The following is a 20562-nucleotide window of genomic DNA, read 5'->3' as shown; positions in this document are numbered from 1 at the left end:
TACTCAGATTTTCTGAAATGGCTGAATCAGAATTAATCTGACTGCATCAAGTGAAACTCAAATTCAAATGAAACTTCAAATTTAACTCAAATTTAAACTCAAACTGAGAATTCATTTATTTTATCTATTGGGTTTAAACTTACACAAAAAAGGATGAAATTCTCAGTTCATAACAATACATGTCCAAGCTAGCTAGTAAGTTCTAACAACAACATGCTAAACTAATAGACGATAAACAACAAAACGATAAGCTCCTGATGAACTTAGCCAATACCGCATAAATGATATCAAGTAGAGCATCCATGTGTTATGACCCTGGTTCACATAAGACAAAGAATGTTGTTCCTACAAAGAAAATCAACATCAGTACAATAACTTCATTCAGTTCGTAATACACGATAAAACAAAATAAGTTACTAGAGCATACTTCATATTCTCTCTTTAGCATAAGGTCAAGTCGCAAACAAAGTGAATAATTAACAAAGCAGTATGAAGACAAGGTCAAGTCAATACGTTAGCGCAGAGTCGCAGACATTCCAGTATTATATTCCATAAAAATCAGAGAATGAATTTCAGTAACAATAACAAAGAGATGTCACCTTGTCAATAAAACTACTTTCAGTAACGGACACGATGTTCCACATCTCTAGTATTCAGCACATGTTGACGTAATTTCTCCCTAGGAACTGCAAAAGCAAGCAATTCAGTCTTTGATATCCCACCTCCCATTCCTAGAACAAAGCCCCTATCATCAGTTCCCAGCACCTATAAAGAAGTAACCAAAATCATTTAGCTAGCATAACTAACAAGTTTTTTTTACAAACTGCAATATAAATTCATGTGCACCCACCGTGGCGACTGCATCTTTGTCCAATCAGTTTCATTCAACTCTCTTATCTTTGCCCGCAAAATACATCAGATTATATGCTAACATCCATGATGTTGATCTTGTTGACGTGGAATTCAAGACCATGATAAATAGAGAAAGGATTCTTGTTAATAGAGAGTTTATTTCAAGGATTACCAAAATCCCTTTGGGTAACTTTCGCCTTCCTAGACCAAGAGAAGAAAGATCATCTTATGAAACCATTTATAATGGTCTTTATGGCAAGTATGTTGATTGGATTGGAGGGAAATTTCCTACTACTTATCTTAGTCTTGCTTTGATGTCTTTCGGAAAACTTGGTATATCTAATCGTTGTCCCTCCACAATTGAGAATTCTCGGTGGAGTCGTGAGTTTGTAGAGCTAGTTTATTTCCTTGTATTGGGTTCTCAAAGTCTTGATATTTGTGGATTCATTATTTTCCAAATGCTCTCAATGACGTCATCCAACAAGAAGTTATGCTTTCCTTGCTTAATTTAGCAAATTTGTCGAGCATATTTTATTGCTCCTATTGGTAACTCCGTTGGAACTCCTAAGCTTGTTCGGCCTTGTAGTTTCAAACGTATGAAGGAGAATGCATTCAAAATACAAAGATGTGATTCCCATGACGGTTTTTGTGATCCTACCACCTTGAGTCTTCTTCATCAAATTCAAAACGGTGTGTGTAAGATCAATACCAAGTAAAATATGTGCAAGAACAATTACCTGTGATTGCTACTAAGTTTCCGAAATCAAGGAAGATATGGATATTTTTCAAGCCTCTTGGATGGTTTCCGATGACGAAGATGATGATTAATTTCCTTATCTCTTAATGTTTTTGTTTTTATCTAGGAAACTTCTTATGAGAATTTATTATTGTGTTTTAAGAGAGATAACTAGGGTTTGAAATAACCATTATTGTGAGTACACATAGCTATTTCGAACGATTTTCATCTTGCAATGTTTTTAGATTTATTTATTTAAATTCTAAAATTTATTTGGAAGATGATTTTGCAGTCTTAATCCTTACGGATTTGTTGCAACTTGATATGGGATATGTGTGTTTGGGTCCGTGAACTATGATTGTACCATATATGTCAAAAGTTAAGTCTTTCATATGTCACTATGCAAATATTGATAAAATATTGAGTGAACTTTTAACAACAAAAGTTAAGCCTATTTTGTCATTATGCAAATATTGATGAAAAATAGAATTAATCTTTGAATATTCCGCAGTATTGGTCTTTCCTTGATCCACATATTTGTGTGAGTACTGTGCGGCTCCGTACTTATCTTATGTGAACGTTTCCGATTAAATTAATTGAGTATTTTGGATACAAATTCATGTTTCATGTATTTTGTTAATGTCCAAAGAAATTCTTCTTTTTTTGTGAAAGTAACGTCGCTTTTGTTGTTCTTTCGGGAATGACATTTTATGGGGGAGAGTTCTTAATTGAACTTGTGCTTCATTGCCAAATCTTTGCGGGAGTGTGACCGTGGAATATTATAGGAGTTTTCTTGTATCTTTATTAACTCCTTAAGGGGAGTTTGTGGAACTTCATCAACAAAAGGTATGTGGAGACTTGAACTCATGTATCACTCAAAAGTCTATCTACTCTATCTCCTATTTGAGACAAAAGTCGTATAGCTATATAGACTTCGATTATACACATTTGATATTTCGATCTAAGTTTAACTCGCTTACATATTTCTCGAAATATGTGTTGGTAAGCTTTCGCTTTAACCAAGTTCATCTTATATTCTTGACGAAAGTCAAAAGATGATCATGTGAAAAATCACCTGGTAATATCTTACATGATTTTTGTAAGACAGTCATTTGATGTAGACTCTGAATGTTTTGTATTGATCATTCAATCACTTGAAACTTTCTTTGAAGCTAATAGTTTGTGTGAGACAGCTATTCCCGTCTTCCGAGAATGTTTCAATGGTTGAAATGAGAGTTTAGAACAATTGGATATAAGCATAGTATGCGTACTTGAATATGTGCAATCCAAGTCCGGGAACTATGGTATGCATAACCGTATGCGTATTGATTAGTTTGTCAAGTTCCGGGAACCAAGTACGCATACCGGTACGCGTACTGACACGAGGTTCAAGTTCCGGGACTTTACTGAGGTTGGTGGTATGCGTACCAGTTCGCGTACTAGCGAACCCAAACTCAGTCCGACCACTAAGGTATGCGTACCTGTTTCCATACTTGAGTGGGTTATATTCTAAAATCGGTTTGTTCATGAACTAATACATTTATATATTAAGAAATGCAATCTTTTGCAAACCGTGGATATAATGTTCATGACTTGATTCGAGTGAATCAAAATCGATTTTGCTTCAATTGTGTCTTGTATACTTCTATGAGAATATAAACAATTGAATAACTCTAGAACTAGTTTCATTTGAATCATTTGAACTAGTTATGGTTAAGATGAAGATGGTTGATACTAACTTCGGTTAACTATTGTTGATCCAACAAAGGTGTACACGTTTAGGTATGGTTACTCATATCTAAATGAATTCACTTTTCATTTGTGTCTAACAAGCTAAGTTCGAGCTAACGGTTGAAAGATATTAGCTTGAGTCTAATCAGGTTTTCATCTAACGGTGAATATTGAATACTTTGTTACCAAGGTAACATTGATTGCAAACCCTGATTTGAAGACTATATAAAGGAGAACTCTAGCAACTGGGAAACCTAATCCCCACACCTTATCTACTAGTTGCGAGTAGAGTCGATTATCCTTTAACCTTAGGTTTTCTAAAACCCTGTAGGTTAAGGACTTGAAGACTTCATTGGGATTGTGAAGCTAAACCCAACTATTTTCTCTATATTTTCTTGTTCTGATCTTGTTGTTTTGAATCGTGATTCAGTACTATCTTCTCTAAGATTTTCTCGCGATTTAATCTCCGATAGGCAAGATAAAAAGTAGTCACAAACATCTTCGTCTCATCGTTTGTGATTCCACAATATCTTGTTTCACTACCATACGATTAAGATTATTATGAGGTGATTGATATTTCTAGACTGTTCTTCGGGAATGTAAGTCATGTATATCAATTGGTTCTTGTTCACCTTGATTTTTCAAAAGACGGAACAAAACTCACAGGTTTATCTGAAAGAGACAGATTTATCTATTCAATAGACTTTTCAGTGTGAGACATATTGGTTTATCAAGTCTTCGACTTTGGGTCATAGTAACTCTTAGTTGTGGGTGAGATCAGCTAAGGGAATCAAGTGCGTAGAATCATGTTGGGATTCATGGGCGTAAGGAGCGCAACTGTACCTTGATCAGTGTGAGATTGGTTAGGGGTCAACTACATTCCAGTCTGAAGATAACTTGGAGTAGGCTAGTGTCTGTAGCGGCTTAATACAGTATGGTTTTCAAATCTGGACTAGGTCCCGGGGTTTTTCTGCATTTGCGGTTTCCTCATTAACAAAACTTCTGGTGTCTGTGTTATTTTTTTACGCATTATATTTGTTTATATAATTGAAATATCACAGGTTGTACGTAAGTTCAATCAACTGTGAATCCAACCTTTGGTTGTTGATTAAATTGATTGACACTTGGGTATTGGTTTTTGATACCATCCAAGTTGTTTCTTATATTAATAAGGCTCACGGATTTCTATCTGTTTGATTTGCTTATTACATTAAGAAACAGAGAGATATAACCCTTTGATATACTTTTCTTAAGATTGAGTCTGAATGTCTAGTTGATTCTCTTGAAAGTATATTGGAGTTAGTCCATACATATTGCTAAGCGGAATATTGGGTATGGTTGTTAGACCCCCGTTTTTTCAAAATTTATGCCATTAGTTCGTATTATTGGTCAAATATGACTTAAGGGTGAAACTGTCGTTGAAGTGTTAGATAGATCTATTCAGGAGTGGAGAAGATGGAAAAGATCAAATTTTAAATACTTACTTCAATATCCTAAAGATGGTGATTAATTTGGTTATGGTAATGAGGAAAAAGAACACAATCATGAAGATGAAGCTCATGAAGATGTTTTAGTGGGTGTTGTTAAGCAAGAAGTGCAACAACAACAGCCGGAAGCTGACTTTAGATAATCCAACATGCCTAGATTACCTTTAACAAATTGTACACCACATAAGTATGTGATGCTCACAGATGCATGTGAACCAGAGTCTTATGAGGAAGCTCTTAGTGTTCCTGAAAGCCAGAAGTGGTTGAAATCCATGAAAGAAGAGGTGAGCTCTTTGAATTAGAATGGCGCTTTTTATTTGGTTGACAAGCCAGAGAACTAGAAAAATCTGAAGAACAAGTGGGTATATAGAATCAAGACTGAAGATGGTAACTCACAACCAAGGTACAAAGTATGCTTAGTTGTGAAGGGTTATTAGCAGAAGAAATGTGTTGACTTTGAAGAGATTTTCCCCCCTTATATTAGGGTTTTCTTGGCATTAGAAGCTAGTTTGGATCTTGATATAAAACAAGTAGATGTCAAGAAAACATTTCTTCATGGCGAGTTGGAGGAAGATGTGTATCTGGCACAACCCGAGAGTTTTGAAGTCAAAGACAAATAAGAGTCTATATAGTTTGAAGCAAACTCCTAGAAAATGGTAAAAGAAGTTTGAATCATTCATGAAGGAACATGGGTACAAGAGAACAACTTCAGGTAGTTGTGTATTCATTCAAAAATTTGTTGATGGTGATTTTCTTATTCTTTTGTTCTATGTTGATGATATTCTGATTGTTGGCAAAGATAATAAAAATATTGCCAGGTTGAAGTCAGATTCAAAGTAGTTGTATCGGTATCGTATCGGTCGGGTCCGATACATTTTTACAAAATATTATATCGGTTTTTATCGGTGATACACCATTAATACTAGAATTTTAAATATTTATAAATGTTTCAATCAAAAAAAATTGGTGTTGTATGATGCATCAATTCTGAAGAACAAAGACTTCACGGTACAAATTCAATCTCATTTCTCTATTTCAGTAATTTCCTATTAATTTTCACCATTGTCTCAACTAATTTCAATACACATTTGAATCAACTTGCTTTTGGAAATTACTTCTTGCACCCAAAATCTATCTTATCATTTGATACAAACCCATATGATTCACAGTTAGCAAGGTTCTCATGTATATGCATGACAACAAGGCCAAAGATATTGAAGAACATAAAACACGTAATCTTCCCGCGAGGATAAGAAACTCATTAAAAAATTAAATAATTGATTTTTTTTTATTGAATCCGATTGAGTTTTCAAGGGTACAAAGGAAGAAGATGATTAAGAGGAAGGGTTTTGTTTATAAATTTTCAGATCTAAATAATTTACTCTACCAATTACCTTACTGATATTATCATTGTATATGTGAACCTGATATATCATTTGTACCGGATGGTATGAGCGTTTTTATCGTTCAATCCCTGTATCGTCGATATTTTGAATATCGTAAAGGTTTTTTCCGATACACGATTAAAAACGATAATATCGGCCGATATTGACTACCTTGGTCAGACTTGAGCAAGTCTTTTGCTATGAAAGACTTGGGTGCAACAAAGTGTATTCTTCGCATGCAAATTTCCTGTGATAGAAAAATAAGGAAGTTGTGCCTATGACAAGAAAGCTATATTGAGAAGGTGTTGAAAAGATTCAACATGGACAAGGCTGAGCCGTTAAGTTGTCAACTTGCAAACCATTTTAAGTTAATTCGTGACCAATGTCTTGTGAATGATGTTGAGAAACTGAAGATGGAGAAAACTCCTTATGTATCCGCAATTGGTAGTTTGATGTATGCAATGGTGTGTACAAGGACAAATATAGCTTATGCAGTGGGAGTGGTAAGCAGATTTCTATCCAATCCTGATATGGAACAGTGGGAAACAGTGAAATGGATACTACGGTATCCGAGGGTACATATAATATGTGTTTGTGCTATGGTGGTGATAAGCCAAAGTTATTGGGTTACACGGATACAGATTTGGCAGGTGCTTAAGACAGTCTCAAATCAACATCCGGTTAATTATTTACCTATATAGGGGAACTGTATCTTGGCAATCCAAGTTACAAAGATATGTGGCTTTGAGGCCATGTAACCCAAGTTACAAAGAGGTGTGGATTTACGGTTCGCGGGTCGGTTTGGATCCGTGAAGCTCTATAATTAATAGGCGGCTTCTAAATTTGTGAACCGACTAGATCTAGAACAATTTGGGGGTTGTATTATCGGAAACCTAATTGGTTTTAGGTAACTGCTTTTGGCAACAGTCCGGGATGGAATCGAAGGAATAGAAGCGAAATTTCATGTATTTATAGGAGGTTGATGGGTGAGAAGAGAAACAAGTTTTACAAAGTAATCGATTTTTGATTTGATTCTGATTTCAAAAGCTCTGTAATGGAGAAACTTGTTCCTAGAGAAATCGAAGTAGATATTCTATCACGGTTACCGGCTGAAACTCTGATACCTTCCAAACGAGTATGCAGGACCTGGCGACGTCTCTTCCGTGACAATCACTTTATTGATGTTCATCTTCGTCGTCAATCAATAGGATTTGAAGAAGAGAATGAGCATTCGTACTACCATAAGAAGAGGGGTTCTTCTCGTTCCAGTGACAGTGAAGATGCCGATACTACGGAGCCAATAATACATCGTCGTTTGAGTTACGTTAAAGATGCCAATTCATCATCTAAGGTGACTTCTTTCCTTATTTTGGGAGGTTCTTATGTTCAAGCTCAGAACAAATCATTCTATTATGGTATTTATTCTGATGAGAAGCAGCACTTCACTTATAAGAAACTTAAAGCCACGAGGAACGACAACCATCTATTTACACCGAATTCGGAATATTCTGTTGTTGGTTCATGCAATGGACTCATTTGTTTCTCCGCATCTTATTTTTCAGAGTTATTTATCAACAAGGATCCTGTTTATGCATGTAATCCAATCACAGGAGAAGAGTTCAATCTTCCAAGGTTCATGGTTAATTATCAATCACAAGAAGCTCTTGCTATGGTTAATATTGCATCTGGATTTGGTTATGTTCCTTTAACTAATCAATACAAGGTTGTTAGAATTTGTTACTACGGCAGGGAGGCCTTGCTGGTCCAGGTATATACTCTTGGTGGTAGTGGCAGCGATGAGGGGTGGAGAACGTTTAGAGGAGATTTCGACTGTTTAATGCCTACTGATTTGACTGCATCACCGGGTGTCTATGCAAATGGGGCTCTTTATTGGCTGAATTCCGAGAAAGATTCGAATATCGTGGCTTTCGATTTGGCAAAAGAGGAGTTTCACATCATCCAACCACCATCAGAATTCTCTGTAGGTAAGCGTCATTCCTATCGACTTCAGGTGTTAGGCGGGTGTTTGTGCTTTGTTCATCAAAGGAGAGGTAGATATGTGAACATATGGTCATTGGAGAAAAGAAGCAGCAACAACAACAACCGTGATAATAGTAGCTCCCAAATAAATGGGTTTTGGAATTGGACAAGGGAGTTCAAAATAGTATGGGATGCCAAGTGGGTTAGTGAATACGAGCCGTTTGCGCTCACAGAGAGGGGTCATGTACTATTCTGGTTCAATCGAACTATTCTGTCTCTCTATGACGCTAAAGCTAAAAGTGTTACAAAACTAATGGATGGTGGTGATTTGGGTTTCAAAAATTTGCAAGCAGTTCCTCACATCAACAGCTTTGTTTCATTGAAAGCTTTAGGAATGTAAACATATAATGTTATCAGCTGGAGAAGGAGAGGGAGGCCAACAAAGATTACTAGAGCTTTCTACCTGAGACACTAGCCTATGCTCCGCACTTCAAACCAATTCTACTAGTGCACCTAGTTTTATTTATTATTTGTATGTATGCTTATTTCTGTCTTACTTTTCTTCAAGTGACTGAACAACCACAACTGTATTCTTCGTGAATTTTTCACGGTTACTGCAGTTTTTATCTTGAAAAGAACCACATGTATGCCTAGTACTAGTAGCACGCGTTAACCTTATTTATCTGCTACTATTATCAATGGAGAAATTTATGTATTTCGAGGAATTACTCTTTGTTTCCTCTTAAGTTTTCTTTTTTGTTTGTTTCATCTTGTTTTGTTCGTTTCTCTTCTATGAGGTTCCCCTGTGTGCTTGATTGCAGCTAACTCTTGAAAGCACTGTAGCATAGGAGTTCAGAGTCAGGCTCAGCAGGTTATCAGCCCGAGGTTTGGGAGTGATAGGATCAAAAAGAGCTCTATTATGCCCTCTGAATTTCTTGGATTGTCCTGTCTATCTTTTGTAGGTAATATTTAGATTCTGCCAACTTTGGTTTCTAATTTCTACTTTCAGCTCAGGAGCTACAGTTTTGAGGCTGTGGGTAGGTGATGCTAATCTAGGTGTTTATCTGGTCTTATGTGAATTTGATAAAGGGTCTAACTTGCTCTGGCAAGGTACAAGCAAATCAAATCTGCCTAATTCACCCCATAATCACCTTTAAACTTCACCATTCCAAGTCCAACAAGCCCAGTAGCTACTGCATAACCAGCAGAACTTAGATAAAAAGTCAGCTAAACCTCTGATTGTGTCACGAAACCTGAAGACTGTTCTGAGACCGTAATGTCATTAGTAAGATACCCCAGAAAAATAGTCTGGGGCCTTGATGTGCGTGCAGATGCAGGTGTAAGCATTTTCCTTTATCTGTTTGGTATACTGAGTTTTTCCCAGCTGCACTTAGTATTACACTGGTTGATATACCTCAGTTCTTTTTTTGCTTCCCTAGTTTCATGCAAATGTATTGACATGTCTACTGCAAGAAAAAGAGAGGAGCCCCAACCCGAATCTTGTCTTGATAAAGACAGAACAAATTTCTTTAAACTGACCAGCTTCCAGATGAACAAGTTATATAAACAAAACATTACAACTTCTCTCCGCAGCTATTTGATGATTTTTATTGCACATTATGCAAATCCCATATGGCTCAGATACACCAATGAAAGTGAATGGAGATTTGCTGTAACCAGTAAAGATTATAAGTTTCACATTGTCGCTTATCTAGGTGTGAGACTGTCAGTGAGTGTGTGGTGAGAAGAAACAACATCACATAAAGGAGAGTTACGTTTTCCAAATACTACCAGGACAAACATTGCCATAGAAGCCATAACCTTAAAGCCAGAGCTACCCCAGAAGTTTTGTTTGTCAATGCCGAAACTTTCTTCTTCTTGCTTTATATCCACCTGATTTTTGAGTTCTTCCAGAACTTTATCCTTTTTCTCTCCCATCTGCCGGACACAAACCAAAAACTGCAGTGAAAAAACTGAAGGAAAACATCCATGTGAACGTCGAGCATGACAGGCAGAGAGAACTGCGCATGCATTCATCAGTTAAAGATATGCAGCTAAATTCAGAGCATTTAAACAGATTTGTAAGAATGTCTGAGTACCTTCTGAAGCTTCCTTGTCTGGGAGTGAGCTTATTGAAGGAAAAACTCCAATTTCAGTACCCTCTTTTTCAGTTCCTGTTCTGCTTGCTGATGATTCTCCATCTGCTCCATGAGAAGATGAAGCATAATAAGTACAAAAACTAAAAAAATTAGCAGTGAATGCCAAGCTCTGAACTTCATGATACCAAGCAAATGCTAACAATACCATTCTAACTACCTTTGACTGCAGATCCTTAATTTTTAGTTCCCAGTGGGCAGACATAGTCCTGATTTCATTCCTCAACTTAACAATCTCTTCATCCTTGGAAGTCAAATGCTTACTAATCCTCTCAAAATAGCCGCCTCTTCTAAGATCTGCCTCAGTTCAGAATCCTCTCTTTGTCCAGCTGTTTCAACCGCTAGCATAATCTCTCGCTCCATTTTCAAGACTTCATCTTTTAGTTGTTTCTGAGATTCCTCCCTTTCATGAAGATCTTTTTGCAGATTAACCAACTTCTCTTCTAGCGTAGTGACACGACATTCATGCTCTTTTAATGTCTTCTTCTTCTCATCTAACTCATTTTGCAGTACCAGGCACTGAAGCTGAGATGATTGAGCTGATACTGCACTTGCATCTGCATTAGCTAGTGTGCTTGAAAGTTGAGACCTTAAATCATCCATCTCCATCAAATACTATGCCACATAAAAACATCATGGAAATGAGAACCAAGACACATCAAAATTATGCGCGAAGATGAAGGGAACAGCAGAACAAAATGGATTTAAAGATAGACCAAAAGTAAAATGCTAGTGACGGAGAATGAAAACATCCACACATCCAACAGACTCATTTTCACGAAATCGTGTCAGTGTTTGTCTCTTGTCTACTCTTTGCACTAAGGGCTATTTTTCGTTCCTACAGCTTCAGTTGTCATAAAGTGATCCTAGAGTCCAACATGAGTCCTACTATCGGTGGCAAAACGGCACCCCCATAAATCTAATCTGTGGTTTGTTCATGATTTGTGAAGAAATTACAGATCACTTCCATTATCACTATGGGGGGTGGTAGCATGAGGCATGAGGGGTCACCCCAAACCCCCCAACTAGTGTAAATTGTGTTACCTTTTGAGCTATGCAAGCTGAAGCTTGTAATTTCCGATTCCGGTCGTTTAAATTCTCCTGCAAACGATTAGTTTCTTCTTCCATGTCTTTCGCCTTTGCCTCAACCACTTGTCTAGTAATCATCTCTTTACCAAAAATCTCTTCTTTTAAAGCCAGTTGATTCCGAATATGTTTCAATTCAGCAGCTAACGATACTACATTTCTTCTAAAATTTGTTTCTTTTCATTCAAATCTTTCAAAAGGGGATCCAGTTCTTGTGCGCCACCACTACAAGTTGAAGTCGACGGTGTATCAGCGGCGGCGAATGACATTACTAATAGATTAATACAACAATTCCTAAAAATTAGGGATTTCTTCTTCTTCTTTTTTCTTAATCTGAGACTCCGAGAGTGTTTGGCTTAATGACAAAATCGAGAAATATTAGGGCAGAAAAACTGTACTAGAGACCAGAGATGCCATTTAAGCGGGAAATTTCCAAATTTGAATTGAGTTTGCTAGTAGTCGGACAATGTGCTACATGGAAGCCTCAAGTCCATTGGAATTTGGATAGGCAAGGCAATCAGTTGGGGGTGAAATCAGAACTTATAGCCAGGATAACTTATAGAGTATTTAAGGCCACCATTATGTTAGAGTTCTCTAATACAAACGTTTTCAAAAATACTTGCAACCTCTCAGTTGGAAATCTTATCCCAATTTTAAGTTTCTCTTTCTCTTCAGGGGAAAAAAAAAGTTTTAATCATTTTCGTTTTAAATAAAAAGGTGAGACAGTTTACAATGATGGCTATGGAAACAGACACAACCAACAACTGATACAATTGCCAAACAAGAGAAGAAAGAAAGAATCACAAAGGCAATCACAATATACACATCTCGAGAAACAAGTGTCGTACAACTGAAAAATGATGACAAGAAATTTTCACATTAGCAAACACAGATTGAAAGAAAGAAAGAGGTGAAGAAGAAAATTGGAAGATGCCCAAACACCATATATCTGTGCATATTTGAACGTTTATCCGCAAACCATGGCTCACATTGTAGAAACAATAAAGAAGTAAATACAAGAATCACTCGAAACCTCATCTCTTTTACTCTACAACAGTGTAGTAGTACTGTAGTTAATAATTAGCCGGTAAGGATAATAATCTCCTCGCTGGAGCTGGTGGTGCTAATCCTGGAATGTCTCTGATGTCTTTGTTGCCCGGATTCACAATCTACAACAGTACAAGTAAATCTTAGAATTGAAAAAAGGAGATAGACGCAATACATGGAGGATGAGGGAGGGAGGGAGGGAGGGAGTTTGTACCTTGACAATGATAATAGCTACCACCCCACAAACAACCAGAAATAGAAAGAACATGATACATTTGTCTGTCGCAACCTGAACAAAGAGATGTGGTCGTTCTTTCAGATTTGAAAGATCATAAATACATAAAAGAGAGATTGAAAAGATTGTGGAAACTGAAAAACCAACCCTTCTTCCGATCTCTTTCACTAGCTGAGATGCCTTTTTGATAGAGAACTGAATCGTATCAAGATCATTAACAATCCGACCCATTTGCTCTGTCTGTACAAAGTTGACAAAGAAAATCATTTTACAAACCTTGATTCCTGTCTTTTCAAGTTTATATATGACGACGTGGAATCTGAAACCTACTCACTTGGCCCTTCAAGGCAACTCCAGTTTGAGCTCCAACTTCAATAGTTTGCTCCACAACCTAGAATTCAATCTCACAGTGAGAACACACTAGCCTTTAGCAGTTGGTAAGCAAAGAGAGGTGTTTAAAGCGAACTGTATACCAGTTTTGACCGTTCAATAGCCTGATCAGTCTCATCCATCCTTCTCTTCCCAGCATCAATAAGCTCTTGATTAGACATTGCTACAAAAAAACAACCCACGGAAAAATGAGAATGTACATAGAAATATTTACTTAGCAAAGGCCAGTGAGGCTCGAAAAAAGTTTCGACTATGTGAAAAGATATCAATTTCAGCTGTAAAAGTAAGAATTCGGAAGACGCAATTCTATAATCAAGTGAGTACTACAGTATTTGACATTAATAAGCATATATACAGATCACGTCTTACATGATGCAACTTGAATGTTTTCCTCGGCTGTAGGTTCACTGCTTCCTGCTCCATCAAAAAGTTCAACTCTTTTATTGCCAGCAGCAGCAAGGCTAGTCGTATACCTGCAGTGAAACTTCTATTTAGTATCCGAAATCCATACATAAATCTGTAACGCTATCACATAAATGCTCGTGTATGAGTGATGCGCATAGGACAGTTCTGTGCCAAAAGTATTTTGAAAACCCGCCCTATTCAAATTGAGTTAAATTAATGCCAACTCTCTGCAACCTTTGACGAGTCACAGTGGCATACACCATCTTTCAACAAATCTTATACATAGACAGCAAAAAACTACATCATCTTAATACATCCTAAAAAAGAAACTAACTTACGTCTTTCTCAAGGTGACATAAGAATTTAGCTCTTTAATCTGCAGTAAAACAACAATAAATTGTCAACATTGAACATTTCTCCAACTGCTGAATATGCTTATCAATACATTAAGAATAAAACAAGAAGTACAAGGCAATTTTTTCCAAAACAACTAACCAGGGACTGTTTTCTTTCATTGAGTTGTTTATTGAGTTCAGGAGAATTTCTGGTTTCGTCGTCTTTGAGTTCTCGGTCATACTCTTTAATCAACCTAAAATTAAGAAATTACACAAAGGTTAGTCAAATACGATCTAAGACATCAGACAAGTGCAGACATGAGGAGGCAAAAAAAAAGAGGAACGAGGGGAAGAGATTCATGCAATGGATTAAACATACCGCTTACATTCCCTCATTTTGGCGGTAAGTTCCTCCAACTGTTTACTTTGTCTGTTGGGGTCTTTAATTTTATCCAGCTTTTGAAAGCCATTTCTGCAAAATGAAATTGAGCAAACTTAATTGTTTAATACCGTCATAGCCATGTTAGCACCAGTTAAATATTATCATTAATGCAACTCCTATAATTTTTGATTCGCAATGAAAAGCTACATTATACTTTCACGTGCACATAACAAGCGAATATCCAGTCCCCATTTTGACGTTTGACAGGCACTAGGAATAATAAGAAACAAATTACCATAGCGTGCAGAATAACATTACATAGTCTTCAAGCTATCTACATGTTCTATTCCTTTTATTTTACTTCATAAAAACTTGTAAGATGGAAAATAACAAAAGAAAAATCTAATCCATTTCACACTAGAAGCAGACAGCAAAAGTGCAAAACTAGAAGCTTCAAGATCATGTAAGTTGGCACTCCCTTAGAAGTCTTCTCAAGTTTCCAGGGCCGGCCCTGAGATTTTGCTGCACCGAAGTGAATGTAAAATTGCTTCCCCATTGCAATAGTGCCTACTTCCGTTAGCGGTGATTAAGATGAGTATAAGGGTTAATGGACTATCAAGATAAGCTACCATTACTCTTGTGTATTCCCATCATCTTATGCCAATCCTATTCTCCCCATAAAGACCGTGTATGCAAATTTTTCATAATTCATAAAGGTGGAAAAATTGAAGTTGAAACATAAAACAGGAAACCCTCATTCTGCCTTAATTTGTGTTTGCATTTCCTTCATTTCCATCTCTCTTATCACCATCAACACCTTCAATTTTATTGTTCTCAGTCCAAATTGAGATCATTCATATTATTATCAGTACTACCATCAGTCTAATTGTTATACATATCATTATCAGCAGCTACCGTTGCCCTCATTCTCAACAGTTGGTTGAGATTTCAAAAGAATCCACCAACAAAAGAGATACAGTAGATTTCATTTTTTCTTCTCTTTCTATTTTGGATCCTGAAGCTTGTTTCTTTTATGACCCATATCCATAATTTATCAGATACATACAGTAACCAACAAGGAAAATAAAACGGCAGTTCAAACTTCTAAGTAAGAAAATCAATGATTAAATAGAAATGAATGGTTTCTAATCCTATATCTGGAATAAAATGATTCCAATCCTATATTTTGTTTCTAATCACTGTTAAGACCAAAAGAGAAATTTGTTATAGAAACCCTTCCTTGGGAAAAATCGTTTTGATGCCGCCACGGCTGTGCTGCCCCAAAGAAAGACTTTGCTTTCCTTGCCTCAGGGCCGGTCCTGTTCAAGCCATGCTATGTTCGTGTGCTAAAATACCTAAAGAGGAAAGTGATTGCAATTACCTTTGATACTCGATACTTGTCACATATTAGTGCAACACATCGCCTGTTGTGTAAGCATATGGTTTCACACAAGAAGGAAAACAACAAAACAGCATTTTGATCAGGTAAGTTTGCACTTGGATCGCACGAAGTCTAGGGTCAGGCTGTGATTGTAGTCTGTAGACTTTAAATATACTAGAGGAAAGCAACTGTAATCACTATTGAAACTTAATGTTTGTCACGTGGTTAGTGAAACACAATGTCTGGTGTATAAGCTTATGTTCATTACAGATAAGATGCTACATTTCTGCCAAACATACAAGACCTCCAATCCTCATTTTGGTTTCACTAATGCTCCACAATTTAGTAAATCCACTATACAAATCCGAAACAAACATCTAAAATGCAATAAATTTTCTATATCAGCTACCTAAAGTGAAACTACTATTTCCCTCAGCTAATAGTCCAGCAGCCTTAGGGGCAACTGCCCCCTGCCTCAAAAACATCTACATTAAGAGGTACTTAAAAACTAATCTTAAAATCATTTAATTTCCAAAATTACCAATTTACTTTTCCTAATCGAAAGATTAAGACTTTTACAAATGCACGATAGAATGATCGATAAGAGATTAAGAAATTACAAAACTACACATTAAGAATACAAGAAACTGTAGGAATCTTACGCGAGAGCTCGAAAATTGTCCCGAATTTCTCCATCGATCTGCTCTAACTGAGGACTCATCTGTATTTCAGAAGCCATTACCGCCTCAAAAACAAAGTATGAAGCCGATTTTACACCTCAAAATTGTTACTGAAGAATTGAAATACTAAGAAAATAGAGCTTCAGAAACATCAAGAAGAAGAAGACGAATTAGAGAAAACCCTAGCCCCAGATACAAATTAAGAATCGGAAAGACAAAAATTGGGGGTTTTCTTGTTCCTTCTTCGGGAAAAAAGTGAAAGTTTTATTAGGTTTTGATTTGCTGTCTGTGTATTTTTCAAAGTAATTTTTAATTTATTATATTCTCTTCGAGGAAAAAGAGAATAATAATGTCTGACGTGGAAGTTCTTAAACTGCCACGACTGCAAAATGAATCTCTGTTGGACATTATATAATTTATATTCTACATTTCTACTTGAAGGACAATCATTACATAGGTTTAAATTATTCCAAATGTGGAATCCTTTATTTATTTATTTTTCTTTTATAAACAAAGAACCTCTTCACTTCACTCATTGGTAGAAATTTGGGATCACAATTAGTTTAAAATCGAGAATACAAAATAACAAAAACATATCAAAAAAAGTAAAATATCGAGAAATCCGACAAGAGAACGAGAATCGTTATCAGAGTAAGACAATTATTATGAATAAGATCCGATTAAATTGGAGGAAGAATGATTTTTCACGGAATTAAATTCCAACCATTTAGTTTCTTTTTCTTCTTTAGAAAGATGTGCTCCCGAAATAGAAGTGATTTGCTTAAATCTCTTGTAACTAGCGATGAAGCTTCCTTCGCCAAAGAAATCATCTATGAAGATTCCGTCGCCGGATAAGTTGATGATGAAGATTTCGTCGCCGGAGACGACAAAGATGAAGATTTTGTCGTTGGAGAGCATCTATTGATTTTGAAACCCAATCCAATAACTAAGAACCGCCATTAAAGCGAAGATAAACCTCAAAAAGCGGATAAAACCATCATAATGATGTAAATAAGTAGAAAACATAATAACAACTAAGTTAAAACTACTGACCTAGAAAACAAAAACTAGTGAAAAATTATGCTTAGAGAAGGTCCAAAATGGACCAGATCTGAGTAGAGATGGGTTGTTGGTGATGATTTTGTTTTTGTTTTTTATCGGTATAAAAGAAAATATTTATCAAAAAGTAGAGGGTACAAAAGGTTTGTACCACCCTCAAAAAGTACACGAAAAAGAAAGAGAGGGAAAAAAGAGTTAGAGAAGTTACAGACTACTTCTAAAGCTAAAAGGAAATCAAAATAAAGCTTAGGCCAACTAGACATGATATATTGAAAGCTAGGAGATTCATAATCCTTGAATAGCAGACACCAAGTAAAGAGTAAATACTTAATCTTTGCTGAATAGAAATCACGGCACTTTCTTTACTGTTAAAAGCCCTTGCATTTCTTTCTAACCAAATGATAGCAACTGAGACCATGCACCAAATTTGTTGATGTTGCTTATCAGGCAAGGGATTACTCCATGATAATAGCACAGTGAAAATGTCATTTGGCATTACAAAATCCCATTTCATCTTTTCCAGAAAATGAGACAATATTTTCCAAATGACATTTTAATGACTCCATATCATCACAGAAAAGACAAGTATGTTGAACCTTTATTCCCTACTTCTTAGCATATCCCTATTTGGAAGACTGTTGTGAGCTATAGTCCACAGAAAAAAGCATAATTTTGGAGGAAATTTTTGACCCCATATATACTTGAAAATGTGCAATTGACTTTAATAAGCTGGAACAATTGCAAGTGCATCATAAGTGGATTTAACTGAGAATTTCCCTTTACTTCCAATAGACCATAGAATCTCATTTTCCATGTCTTTATTGATGATAACCAAATTTAAACTACTTTGAAGATCCACCAATTCAGTCCTTGCAGAAGAATTAAGCCTTCTAGGAACAACAAGATCCCAATGGATGTCATTATCTCCATAACTGTTAGCAACAGTCTTGTCCTTTGCCCTTGAGACTGCAAAAAGATTTGGATATTTAGAATAAAAAGGAATTTCATTGAGCCATTTATCCATCCAAAACCTAGTCCAGATTCGAACATCACACTGTATTAAGCCGCTACATAATCTAGCCTACTACAAGTTAACTTCAGACTGGAATGTAGTAGAGCCCTAACCAAGTCTCACACCGATTAAGGTACAGTCGCGTTCCTTACGCCTCTAGAATCACGTTGGATTTTCGCACTTGATTCATTTAGCTAATCTCACCCACAACTAAGAGTTGCTACGACCGAAAGTCGAACACTTATAAACAAATCTGTCTCCCACATATATGTCTATTCTTTATTCTGTTTTTTGTTCCGTCTTTTGACACGAAAATCAAGGTGAAAAGGAACTAACTAATAATCCGATATTATACTCCCGAAGAGCATCCTAGAAATATTATTCACCTCACAATAACCTAACTGATTAATATAAGAAGTTATTGCGGAGTCACAAGAGTCTAAGACGAAGAACTATTCTGATTACTTTTTATATCTTGCCTATCGGAGATAAATCTCGAGTAAATCTTAGAGAAGATAAAACTCAATATGATAGAACAAGTAAGATAAGAATATACAACTACCGAGAAAATAGTTGGATCTGGCTTCACAAATCCCAAATGAAGCTTTCAAGTCGTGAACCTAATAATGGTTTTCGAAAACCTAGGTTAAAGGAGAATCGACTCTAGTTTGAACTAAGACACGGGAAAGTGTCGGGTTTAGGTTTTCTAGTTGCTAGAGTTCTCCCTTATAATCTTTCAAATCAGGTTTGCTTTCAATCAAAGCTAAGATATCTTAGTAATAAAGCATTCAATATTCATCGTTAGATGAACTCCTGATTTAAGATTTAAGCTATGTCTGCTTAGAGATTAAGCAATTAATCTCCACCGTTAGATGGTCTTAGCTTGTTACACACAAATGAAATATACTTATATTCATATATGGTTAACTGTACCTAAACGTATATATTGGATTGGCTCAATAACAGTTAACCGAAGTTAACCATATGAATATTTTTGTGTTAGTCGTATTCATCTAACACTTCTAGATCAAATACGATGATCAATCAATCATAAAATATGATCAAATGGATTTATTTGTGCTTCAAATAGATTTGTTCAATTGTTCACTATCTCATAATACATATGAAATTGAAACGTAATCAGTTTGATTCGTAATCGTACAAAGTACTTATAGAAGAATCAATTCATGAACATTAAGATAGGTTTGCAAAGTTAATTTGCATTTCTTAAATCATAAATATTTTAGTTCATGACTATGAGAATCATACATTACCGATTTTAGAACTTTACCACTGTGTTCGCAAACTTGGTATGCGAACAGCAGCTCCGGACCTTGGCCTAGTCAAGCCGTTCGCGAACAACCGTTTCGGACCCTACTCAGGTAAACCTGTTCGCATACTAGGTATGCAAAAAAGAGTTTCGGACCTTCTTAGGTAAATCTGTTCGCATACTAGGTACGCAAACAAGAGTTATGAACCTGAATCATCACAATACATTTCGCATACTGGGTATACATACCGTGTTGTATCCAGACATCAAGACTACTAATGGGGGGTACCAATTTGCTTGGGGGTGTACCAACCCCAAGGCAAATGTTGTTTTGTCTTATTTGTATTTTGTTACACCCCCAAGAAAACTAGTCCCCCCTAAACTCTCTTTTCAATAATTGAAACATCCCTGGAAGACGACAATGGTAATCTCACACATACCATTAGCTTCAAGTATTTTTCAAGTGATCGAATGATCATTACGAAACTTCCCCGATCTGACATCAAATGACTGTCTCACACAAATCATATAAGATGTTCAAGGTACTTTTCACATGATCATCTTTTGACTTAATATTTAGTTTCCAACAAATAGATTGTTTCCAACTAAACTCATCGAGAATATGATGAACCTAGCTAAAGCAAAAGGCTTCCAACATGTATTTTGAGAAATAGATAAGGAGATAAACTCGGCTCAAAATATCAAATGTGTATAATGTAAAAGTCTATATAGTTGTATGACTTAGTCTCATTAAAAGATAAAATAGAATAGACTTCTGAGTGATAGATAAGCTTTAGCCTCCACATACCTTTGTTGACGAAGTTCCCCCAAGCACCTCACTAGATCTTCTTCTTCAATTGATGAACGTCGTGAAGTCTAAAGCTCAACTACACATTTTATCCTAATTCGAGACATAGCTATAAGTAGACTAGAAATCAAGCATATAGTTTTGA

The 20562-nt window shown here is 36.1% G+C and overlaps 2 protein-coding genes and 1 pseudogene across 2 annotated transcripts; 1 reads left to right on the top strand and 2 right to left on the bottom strand.

Moving 5' to 3' along the window:
• Positions 1 to 7245: 7245 nt before the first annotated feature.
• Positions 7246 to 8571, top strand: LOC113360338 (F-box protein At3g07870-like). The gene has a single exon (XM_026603856.1). It carries the CDS (start codon positions 7246 to 7248, stop codon positions 8569 to 8571), a length of 1326 nt encoding a protein of 441 aa, XP_026459641.1.
• Positions 8572 to 9878: 1307 nt separating this feature from the next.
• On the bottom strand, positions 9879 to 11682 carry LOC113360337 (annotated as a pseudogene).
• Positions 11683 to 12204: 522 nt separating this feature from the next.
• LOC113358012 (novel plant SNARE 13-like) lies at positions 12205 to 16547 on the bottom strand. The gene is made up of 10 exons (XM_026601510.1): positions 16251 to 16547; positions 14205 to 14297; positions 13986 to 14079; positions 13829 to 13866; positions 13455 to 13558; positions 13169 to 13248; positions 13030 to 13086; positions 12843 to 12935; positions 12675 to 12749; positions 12205 to 12582 (listed from the first exon to the last, which is right to left on the bottom strand). Exons 1-10 carry the CDS (start codon positions 16325 to 16327, stop codon positions 12487 to 12489), a joined length of 807 nt encoding a protein of 268 aa, XP_026457295.1. The 5' UTR covers positions 16328 to 16547; the 3' UTR covers positions 12205 to 12486.
• Between the last annotated feature and the right edge of the window lie 4015 nt (positions 16548 to 20562).

Source organism: Papaver somniferum, chromosome 3, assembly GCF_003573695.1.
Source record: "Papaver somniferum cultivar HN1 chromosome 3, ASM357369v1, whole genome shotgun sequence".
Taxonomy (NCBI): Eukaryota; Viridiplantae; Streptophyta; class Magnoliopsida; order Ranunculales; family Papaveraceae; genus Papaver; species Papaver somniferum.
This window is presented reverse-complemented; position numbering and strand designations above follow the sequence as displayed.

What these genes read in the sequence shown, in the direction of transcription:
- LOC113360338 (XM_026603856.1), top strand. Translation starts at nt 7,246, where the DNA reads ATGGAGAAACTTGTTCCTAGAGAAATCGAAGTAGATATTCTATCACGG.
- LOC113358012 (XM_026601510.1), bottom strand. Translation starts at nt 16,327, where the DNA reads ATGGCTTCTGAAATACAGATGAGTCCTCAGTTAGAGCAGATCGATGGA. An exon ending in GACAATTTTCGAGCTCTCGC is followed by an intron (nt 14,298 to 16,250) that starts GTAAGATTCCTA and finishes TTCATTTTGCAG; the next exon opens with AAATGGCTTTCAAAAGCTGG. An exon ending in TATGTCACCTTGAGAAAGAC is followed by an intron (nt 13,559 to 13,828) that starts GTAAGTTAGTTT and finishes GTTTCACTGCAG; the next exon opens with GTATACGACTAGCCTTGCTG.